The following is an 11,310-nucleotide window of genomic DNA, read 5'->3' on the forward strand; positions in this document are numbered from 1 at the left end:
GCCAGTATGGATGAACAGAATGAGCAGGGAGAATAGGAGATGAGATAAGAGAGGCAGCGGCCAGGGGCCAGGTTACACAGGGCCTTGTGGGCCATGGTATGCACTAGGATTTTAGTCTGAATGAGATGGAAGGCACTGGAAGGTTTTGAGTAGAGTGACATGTTCTTAAAAGTTTACACCGGCAGCTCTGTGGAGTATAGATCTAGGGGAAAAGGGAGGCAAGAATGGAAACTGGGATGCCAGTTGGGAGTTTATTGCAATCGTCTAGGCAAGAGATGGGATAATACTGGAGAGGTTGAGAACTATAAATTCTGGTTATATTTCGAGGGTAGTGCTAACAGCATTTGTTGATGGATTGGAAATGGAGTGTGAGAGAAAGGAAGAGTCAAACATGACTCTGAAGAAACTGGAGAAATGCATCTGCCATTAACTAAACTCTATAGGAAGACTGTGGGAAGAGAAGGAAGTCAATAGAAGGAGGAAAGTTCAGTTTTTGATGTATTAAATTAGAGCTATTAGACATCCGAGTGATGATGTCAAGTTGTCAGTTGGATAACTGAGTCTAGAATTCAGGAGAAAGACCCAGGCTACAAATAAATTCAGAAATTGTTTGTATCTAGATGTTATTTGTGTTCAGAGACTAGGAGAGAACTTATAGAGAGCAAAGAGAAAAGTCAGCTGACTAAACCTGGGTCACTACAATATGTAGAGTTTGTGCAGGTGAAGAGCGTTCCATACTGATAAGGAGCAGCCAGCAGAAAAGAAGAAATCAAGAGACTATAGTGGCCTGGAAGCCAACTGAAAAAGGGCTCAAAATGGAGGAAGTAGCCTGTGACTTGCTTTAAAATAATCGTGTGTGTGTGTGTGTGTGTGTGTGTGTGTGTGTGTGTGTGTGTAAAGGAGGATGGGGGATTGGTTGGTATATAAATGAGTACGAATGGACACAGATTGATCACTGAGAAGTCTGGGTATATGCGGATAAAACCAAACCACCCCCATTGCCATCAAGTCGATTCCGACTCATAGCAACCCTACAGGATAGAGTAGAACTGCCCCCATAGGGTTTCCAGTGAGCAGTTGGTGGATTCGAACTGCCGACCTTTTGGTTAGCAGCTGATCTCTTAATATGGCCATGGGGCGTTCATTTTACTATGTGTGTTTGAAATTTCCTATTAAAGAATAAAGCAAAGAGCGAGTGAGAATAGTGTCAAATGCTGCTAACTGGTGGATTAAGAGTTGACTTTACTGTGCAGGGCATTGGTGGTACTGACAAGAGCACTCTCGGGAGATGAAAGCCTTTTGGCAGTGGGTTAATGAGGAAAGAGGAAAGGATGTGACGTGAACATATGCAATTAACTCCTTCAAGATATCCTGAAGGAGAGAGGAAAGGAGAATTGAGTCAGTAGTGGAGGGAGATGAAGAAGCCAAGGGCAATTGGTTGGTTCGTTAGTTTAGGTGGAGTGATTACAGCCATATCTCCTACTGCTACCCTTCACACAAGCTCTAGAGAAACCACTCTAAGACTTCAGCAAAGAGCTCCATAGTACCTTCCCCACACTCCCTGATTGCACCTCCCCTCATCCCACCCATTCATCAAGGTCTAAATCACCCCCCACCCCCTGCATCATGCCAATTGCATGTGATGTTTCCAGGTGTACAGTTTCTACCTACATGTAGGATTTTCAAGAGTTTTTTATAGAAGCTTTTTTGTTCAACTGGGTTATCCGTAGCCCTCATCTTCAACGCGCATCAGAGCACACTATGTGTTTGTTTATACTGTAAATCAAAACTACACAATGTTCCCCTGACAGCTTTCAGAAAGGAGGCAGAACTTCCACAGTTCTTTAGATCCTGAAAGATAGCATTCGATAGCAGCAACAAGAATAATATCTTCCACTTGTCTTTCCCATTCTAAAACACAGCTAGAAGCACCGATTCACACTAAGGGATCACAAACTGGAGTTCATTTTTAAAATGAACTGAGAAGCCTCAGCAGTTACCAAAGGACTTCTCTTTGAAAACATCAAAAATTGGGTGGGGGTGGGTAGGTAGGGAGAAGGAGCCTTCTCGACTAAGATGTGGCAAGCTCAGTGAAACTGAAATAAATACGACTTATTAAAAACACTACTTCTTCCCTCACACCTCCCTCAGAGCGTATCACAGTGAGAAGACCAGGGCACTTTCTTAAGATCCTTCCTGCTGAGAAGTTTCCCTCAGAAGCATTCACTCTCAGTGCAAAAGGCAAGAACAGGAAAGGTACTTCGAATCAGGATTAAATAGAAGATGTATTAGAGATGGCCTTTGAAGAAATTCTTATGGAAAAAGAGGAGATGTTATTAGTGCTTCTTGCTATGAATGAGTCGGAACTGACTCAATGGCAATGGGTTTGTTTTGGTTTTTGGTTTTACTACAGTGAGAAGGCTAGAGTGACAAAAATGATGTGCCATACATAGCTCACCTGAGGAGGATAATAGCAAACACATCTTGTCTGAGTCTCCATAGCAAGTACAAAAGGGCGCTTGAACCTCCTGCCCTAATTACTGAGCACCCACACAGTCACTGAGTGGCCACTATTGCCAAGCACTGTGCTTGGATCACAAAGATGACATAATCCTTTCTCTCAAGGAGCCCCTTGTCTAGAGGGGAGACAAGCAAACGGACTATCGTACGTAATCTAGGAGGCTACCTATCTAGGGGTCCCTGGGTGGTGCAAACGGTTGTCACTCAACTACTAGCCAAAAGGTTGGTGGTTCTAACACACCCAGAGGTGCCTTGGAAGACAGGCCTGGTAATCTGCTTCTGAACATTCACAGCCATGAAAACCCTATGGATCAGTTCTACTCTGTGCACATGGGGTAGCCATGAGTGGAAGACGACTTGCCAGCAACTAACAACAAGAAGGAGGCTATCTCTAGGAAGAAGGCTTCTTGATCCTGAGATCAAGGGAGGTTGGGGGTTTTCTGGCAGAAGCAGTAGCAGCACCATGTGCAAAGATATTTGGATTCTATTAGCACGGAGTTCTAGGAATAGCAAGGAGTCACATCACCCTGTCATACGGCAGGGGTGAGATACAAACCTGGACATTCAGGCTGAGACCAGATCATGAAGGGCCGGCCTTTCATGTCATGCACCAGGGCCCTCTTAATGGAGGGGAATAACAGGAACAGGTTGGCAGTCTTGAAAGATCACTCTGGTGGCAATGACCTAAAGCAGAAACGTTCAATACAGATTTTGTGCCAACCTCAAGGTTATGAAAACATGACTGGTCACTTTCCGTTGGTTTCTCTGTTCGCAAAACCAAGTTCTATTTTTCTGTGTTGCTCTTAGCCATGTTTATTTCTGCCCCTCAAACAGCTGAGGATTTCATTCTATTTGGATATTTTTAAACATTTGGGTAATTGCATTTTCACTTATTCATCTTATACCACAAGGGCACACGGTTTATGCGGTCCTCTAAAATCAGCCATTGCAAAGTAATTTTACTATAGTAAACTATGGTTATGAAAATGACCTTTAGCTCTGGAAGCAGGGGCTGCTTCTTCTCTGAGGGTTTCCTTGCCCCCCTTCCTGCTTACAAGCTCCTGCCTGCAACTTCACTTAAATGTACTGATTCCTAACACTGGTCCATGAAAAGATTTTTCACAGTTTGGGGTGAAATGCAGACACAAAAGACAGTGCAGTGGATCTTTCATAAAACAAAATTTATTCTACAGAAAAGCCTGTTCTTTATTCTGAAGTATGTCCTGTTTTCTTAAGAAGCTCTTTATTTTATGAAATTATGGGGACATAATTTTTTTAAAATGCCTTTCATGGCGAAATAGGTAACAGGCAGCCAAAGATCTATACATGGTTTTTGAAATGTGAAATCTGAAAGACTGGTGCCCCTACTTTGGTCTTCTCCCCATTCCTGCCTCTTACTCATCATACACAGTGGTCACCTGACCTCAGAGCCAAGGACAGTGGTGGGCAGGGGCACATCTGGATTAATCAAGGCTGACACCGACCTGTCGAAGTGTCAGAGTTGACAGCTAACTATACGACAATCAGGATAATGTTGGATAAGTATGTAATTTAATCACTTACTTTTCCCTAATTACATTTTTGGAACCCATAATCTTAATGAGAATATTAAACTTCCCTTCATGGCCTCTGCATCAGTCACATGATATGTTAAATAAGGCCCTAAAACTGTATTTAATTCCCGGCTTTCAACTTCATCTCTTTGTACTGCACAGAGGTGCCTGAAGCCAGTTACACCACTAGCATCAAAGAGATTGCAGTTCTACATGCAGGGACCGTAACAGCTGGGAGAGTACTGTACATCTGAGTCTTAGCTCCACAACTTACTAGCTATGTTACCTTAAGTTACTTGACCTCTCTGAGTCTCAGATTCCTCATAGGGATAATAATGGTACCTACCTGCATGGGGTTGTTGTGCTTAGGACAGTACTGGTACTTGGTGAATATCCAATAATGGTAATATTGTATTATCGTGAATACAGAGTATTTACAAAGCACTGGCTTTTACACAAGAATCATGTTAGACCTGAAAAGGTTCTGTTTGATCACCTGGTCCAATCTTGGCATCTTATAGATGGGGAAAATAAAAAAAAGAGTTCCAGAGAGATTATAGGACCAATGAGAGGAAGAACTTAGACATGGTCTCTGGATCTAGACCAGGGCTTTCTTTACTACATGACTGTTGTCCCCTGTTGGGAATATTTGGTTCTTGACTTTCAAGGTTTTATAGCCAGAGAGAACTATATACATAGTTCAAAATGGTGGTATCATTTAAACCTTTAAAGATGGTAAATTCCATACTATAAAAATGTACAGTCAACTAAAAAAATTGATAGTTCATTATTTTATCACTTCAGATTTACTGAGTATCCCCAAAAAATTAAACACATTAAAAAATAATATAACAGAATATGTACTCATACAGTAGACTGCTGAGGTGAACAGAAATATTATAAACATCACATAGATGTGCCTCTCCCCACTCCCGACACACCAAAAATAAAAGGTGCAAACTACACCCCCCCCCATGTCAATCAAACTTCTTGGTTTCTGAGGAAGAAATATAGAGGATTTTCCAAGTCTTTACGCTAATCTCTAGAGTGCAACAAAACCAGATGGATTATATTGGCCTGTGGTTGACAGCAGCAGGATCTGATGCCAACAATAGAAGGGACAAAAAGACATTAGTTAATAAAGGGTTGACACAAAGGCATCACCAGTAAACAAAGTAGATACATTTTCTGTTATTTTAAATCAGTAGTTTTATTACAATGCACACTGACACACAATTACAGAAGGAATGTCCTGACATTTTCTGAGCATTTCACGGAAAGCAAATGTAACCATCCAGGCAGTAGGCATCCACACCTTTTCCAAACACAGACCAAAGGCTTTTAACATGTGATAACCCAGGAAAGCAAAGTTTTCTTATTCTTGTCTATAAAATTTCAATCTCAGAAAATAGTTATTCTGAAGTGGGCTAAGAAGTGTTTCTTTATACCAAATCCTGTTTAGCTTTTCCTCCTGACCTTCTAGATGGCTTTTAATGAAGCTGCAGATGATAGTGTTTTAAGGAGCTAACAGGCATCTAGTTATAGGGCTGACTATTCTACATCACTGTAATTGAAAGGAAAAGATAAATTAAGAAACTTAAGTTCTTCTAAAATGCACAAAGACAAGGAGAAAATATCTGGATGTATTAAAAATGAGATGCTCTTTTCATATAACTCATTTAAAAGGTTACAATTACCATGAACATTTTAACTCCATTAAAGATCACTGGCAAAGGATTGCTGATATACATACTGTGTGGAAAGAGTCACTATCCAGGCGAAGTAGACATCAGACTATTTGGAGTTGCATCAGATTTTTTTTTTTTAATCTACTTTGTAAAAGACACTATGAAACCTTGAAATTTTCCCTCTTTCTACAGTCATTGTGGCAGTCAGGTGTTTTAATCTCTTTCGCGCCCAAACAAACAAAAGCACTCTAGGAAAGAAATAGTAAAATGGCATTTTAGATGACTTCACTACACATTACATAACTTGGGGACAACAAATGAAAAAGCCCACCCATGACTCTAGTATTCCATACAGAAAAGCACTGCAAGAAAAAACTTTGCTTAAAAACATTAAAACTCAGGTGAATATAAATACATTTTTGGTTAGTCTGTGCTACCTCATAAAGAAATCCTGTCAGATATTCAGTCTATTAGGTAACCCATTTAGATTTTCATGTCTGACTGTATTAGTAGAAGACTATATACCGTTGCATATACTCATATATATGCATATACATATGTGTACATATATAAAATTCAGATCATGAAAATTTGTTTTAAATACATATACTTAAAACTTGCACCTCTAAAAATAAATACACTAGCCTTTTAATTGGCTAATTCTCAGAGTTCCTTCACAAACCAGTCAGAACACAGTTTCTCAACAATGGCAGAAGACCAATTAGCTCCTCTTTAAATCCATTACCCATTAGTCAATGTTTTAAAATTCAGGTATGTAACAGAAATAACAGCCCCAGAATAGAATACTGATACAATTCTGGCTTTGAAAATAAATGTCTTGGTTTCCTTGATGTTTAGTTCCTATAAATGTCTACTTCTTACCTCTAGATTTATCTAGCAGTGGGAGACCATATTCTAGTGACAGCATTCTATTCCACTGACATTCCCTCCTAATCAAAGGAGTCAGTTGGCATTTCCTTTGCCGTTTTGTACGAGGGAACTAACACATCATTTGTATTTGATATCACTCCTATAGATCACAGTGAGTTGTGTGTTTTAATGTAATTTACAATGTGCTGATACCACTGAGGTAAGCGAGAAGTAGCCTTGGCATTAAAAAAACAAAAACTCCCAGAACAACACATAAAGGACTTGTGACGTATATCTAAGTTCTCTGAAATAAGTCAAAAGCATTGCCAGAATGTACACAATGGTATCTATGTTGTAGTTCAAACAATAGAAACAGATGAAAATAATCAATATTCTTCCTTTAGAAAGGATGCAATTCACAAAAATGGAGCTTTACTTTCTACTTTTTTCAAAAAATTTAAAAAATTCTTAAAATAATATAAACCAGACCAAGTTGTTTAATATAGTTCAATACTTAACAACTTTGTCATTTGTTTTTGAATACAGGAATCTCAAAATATAAGAAATCCACGATAATGATAGCAAATGAAAGCAGAATGTTTAATGCCGTTGCCTAAAATTTTTGAAAGGAAAATTTACCATAGCTGAAATACAACTTCTAAAAAATACAGTGTTCTATGCTCTCACAATTCCAGGTAACTAACTTTATAAATTAAAGGTGAAAGTTATCCATATATAAACAAGGCCTCTTTTTCATTGATTTCAATCTTGTTTAAACCTTTAGATATTTCAATCTTCAGATTCCACAAGGTAAGGCTGAGTTTATCAGATATAAAGAAAATGTGTAAGTCCACGATGTACTGTAGCACTGAGGAAACAAATACATCAAATATTTACAGGCTGGCTACAATACTTTTCTTTTAAAAAAAAAAAAAAAATTCAAATGCATATCAACATCAGCCACACTCTTTCTTCCATTTCCCTGGCTGCAAAAATGGGGTAATAGCATTTTTTCTCACTCATCTCTCCTCTCAACCCTGAAGTCAGGCTGGTCTTAGGTCAAAGGGCGTGATCTTTTTGGAGGTGGTGGTGGCATAAGTTCTGTATCAGGATCCAGATGATGCTTTCGCTTCTGTCCTTGAGAAGGTGTCGCACATCTGTCGATGAATTCAAACAGCATCTCCTTGGTGACAGGGTTTGAGATGCTGTTGCACACAGCTGTGGACAAAGGGAGACACGTGTTTCATGTGAGGGCTAATTAAGCCAGCTGACTCATCCGAAGCATATGAGAAAGAGGAAAGGTTTATCATCCCAATATGCTAAGCACTCCATTTTACAGATTTGAGTGACATGCTTCAGACTAAACTAGTCTCCTCCCTCCCTTGCCCCCAAAATGAGAGCTTTTCTAGTGGCTACTCTTTATTGTACTATCAATTTTTAAAGCAAAACTTTCAGTATTTGGGTTATAAGCATGTCTTCACTACGGTTTCTTCATCCCTTCAAAACAGTTTTTATGGGGTTTTAATCTAACAGTGCATCACACATAGACCATGCTCAACCAAAATTTCTACAGGAAATGTGTGCTATAGTCCTTCAGTCTTCCTTTCCTAAAGAAGTCCACTCAGTGAATCATCTAACAGGTGAGCACCAGCCACCATTCCTACTGAACTGGGAGGTTTCACTGAAGCTAGCCAATCATACTATTTTATTTTTATAACTTATTTGGAGTAAGATATAACAAGATTACCTAATAAATAAAGCATCTTCTCTTAGGTGATCAAAATTTAGTACCAGTCCTTTTAATTTTATTTACTTACTTGGTTTTGGAACAAAAGACACTGGCTTACTTATTCCTACTTTTAAAATTAACTCATCTTATCTAAACAAGGATGCTAGCTCCAACAAGAACCCTTAAATGTACAACAGTACCTTTTAAACTGTAAAACCTGTACTGGCAATTTCTGTATTTTCTCATAAGCTTATCATTTAATCATCATCTACTGAGCACTCAAAAAGTACACAATCTATTAACCTTTAAGCCTGGCTTTTAGCTGTTTTTTCAACTCCACTAAAAATGAAATCTGTGAGCAGTAATAACTACTAGTAGTAGTTTATCATATAAACTTTAATCTGTGTTGATTTCCATGAAAGATTTTACTACTCTGAATTCCCAAAGCACTCATATTGTACCCAAAGAACTCTGACAGCTAGGACAGCATAGCAGGATTTTTTATTTTGGATGATTTTCATTTACTTTGTTCTCCATTGTTTGTAAAGCTATTTTAGGAGCTGGAAATTACATTTTCCCCTGCTAATTTTGTCTTTTACCATCTGGCAAACAATGGTTTTTGTAGTTTTGAATAGATCTGAAATTATCATGGCTTTTGTTGTTGTTCAACAAACTCAACTTGTATACAGCCCATTATCCTGCCCTTTAAACCTCTCTCTTGGGTGCATAGGCCCAAGGTCACCAGTCTAGAGAGGAGAACATATGAGCTGACTGGTCTCGAACAGGGTACAGATCTGACACAACACCTTCCCATCAAAAAAGTATGATGTCCAAGTGACTCTATGTCCCACCAAGCAGAACAACAAAGACAGCACAATTTGGTTCTAACACCTTAAATCTTTTTTTTTAAAATGTAACAAACACTGATAGGTTATCATACTCACCCATGGCAGTGTTGTAGGCATTAGGAAAACTTTTGTCTGTTCTCTGTCTCATGAAGACCCAGCTGTTATTCTCAAATTTGCATTCTATAATTTTATTGTCATATTGTTTTAGCTCTTTTGTCACCTGTTTTTATAAGAGAATTGAGAAAAACATTTAAATCATTTGAAAGGCTTTGTGCTTCACTATGTGACAGACACATTAGGAAATGCCAAAAACGGTGCAGTAACTCTTCATGCAGAACTCCGTCATCTTACGTGTCTAATCAAGCCTAAGGATATGGTGTGCATTCCCTTGTACACATGCTCATTTATCCAACATTTTATAAATAGTCTTAAAAATGGCTGTCAATATATAGCAATTAAAAGAAGCTAAGCAGAACCCAGCCACTTCTGGGCCAAATGCAAATATGTTACCATGGGGACCAATGCCTTCAATATTGCCTGTTGTCCCTATGGCTTTTGAAAATTGAGTATGCTGCTTAGGTTTCACCAGCTTTCAGCAAGGTCTCACCAACTAAATTCGTATGTCGAACTCTGAGGACTTCCCTTTACTAGTTAAAAGAAAAAGTTACACATAAAAACTAAACACAAGGATCAAATTCAGACAATGTGTGTCCTAAATATTTTGCTTTTCAAGCACTAATAACCAAAAACCTATTCTTTAGGCTACTTACCCCTTTCCATCTCCAAACTAGTATGAATTTAGAGATGAAGCTACTTTTGACTTTAATTGGTGGGTTTTTTGGCTACTTCATCTCAGATGATTGAATATGGATTACAACTTACTCTATCAAAGCTAGCAAGTATCCATGGTAACTACAGAACCTTTTAAAAGATATTCCATCAGGCTGTGAGGGTAGTTTTCATAAGTAGGAACCTAAGCTTATCTTTGCAGTTTTCAAATCAAATGCCAGTCATGGTAATATTTTAATTCTGTCCTCATCTTTCACAGCTAACAACTTTTCCTCACAATATGGTAGATTGCAATCATTTAACTTCATTAGCATTATTTGAAATGCTCTCATTTTTCTACCCATATATTCACTACCACCTAGGAATATGAAGGGAAGCAAATTTTTAAAAGATGCTTTCAGTTCACAGATTAGGCAAGTGCCTGTCTTCACAAAAACTATCAGATTGTATTCCTATTCCCTTAATGAGTATTACACTTAATTGGAATATTTGCATATTTACCAAATCCAACAGGCCCAATATATTCAGTGGCTAGGGAACTAGACCTGCCCCAAAAGGTGATGTTCCACTTAGTAAACTTGCTAAATTTATTCTCAAATATTCATTATTTTAGTCTCAATTCCCTTCCTTTCCTTCCTAGGGATTCGTCTCCTTTTAGTTTTGATACGTTAGTTATTTAAATCCAAGTATTAGGCAACCAACATTTGTTATATCACATGTAGGGTCTAACAGAGACAAGTTTCTAAACCTTTCAGAGTCTCTATTTCCTAATTTCTAAAATGGGCAAAGGAACTCCTAATTTATTGGGTCACTGGAAGAATTCTAAATGAAAGTGCCTGGCAGACAGACAACCAGTACAATTGTTAATTAAATATGAATTTAGAAAATAAAGGTTGCTTATTTAAAAACTTCATAAGTAAATTTCAAAAAGAACCATGATGACATGGAAAGGTGTACTTTGAAAACAGCTGCCAAGAAAATCATGTCATACATTTTTTAAGAATGGCTTGCTAGTCAACAATGTGCAGTTTGTACTTTTACTGACTAGCAATTTTAGTAAGTCTTTATCAAATAGTTTATCATTCTTCTGTTCCCAGTTTCAGAATTGCTATAAATTGTGTTGCCCAATCTGACTATAGCAATTAAGCAGTATTATAAACTATCTGTGTATCTGCTTGGACATGCATTAGCAATCTGGGAGTCAGAGCTTTCCAGAAAATGCATGCACCTGCCACTATATTAACCTAAATGCATCTTCACGTTTAAAAACAGTATATCATTCTTCATTGATCATATCAGTTATATTCTGAAGA

At 38.1% G+C, this 11,310-nt stretch overlaps 1 protein-coding gene across 1 annotated transcript in view; it reads right to left on the reverse strand.

Moving 5' to 3' along the window:
* Window positions 1-5,890: 5,890 nt before the first annotated feature.
* The window catches only part of RNGTT (RNA guanylyltransferase and 5'-phosphatase), a 212,679-nt gene continuing 207,259 nt past the window's right edge, over window positions 5,891-11,310 (reverse strand). The window contains exons 7-8 of the mRNA XM_004388994.2: window positions 9,305-9,428; window positions 5,891-7,849 (exon numbers count right to left, since the gene is read on the reverse strand). Coding sequence (XP_004389051.2) covers window positions 7,686-7,849; window positions 9,305-9,428 — 288 coding nt within the window. The 3' untranslated portion in view covers window positions 5,891-7,685. The remainder of the gene's footprint in view (window positions 7,850-9,304; window positions 9,429-11,310) is intronic.

This window comes from Trichechus manatus, unplaced genomic scaffold (assembly GCF_000243295.1).
Source record: "Trichechus manatus latirostris isolate Lorelei unplaced genomic scaffold, TriManLat1.0 scaffold00226, whole genome shotgun sequence".
Taxonomy (NCBI): domain Eukaryota; kingdom Metazoa; phylum Chordata; class Mammalia; order Sirenia; family Trichechidae; genus Trichechus; species Trichechus manatus.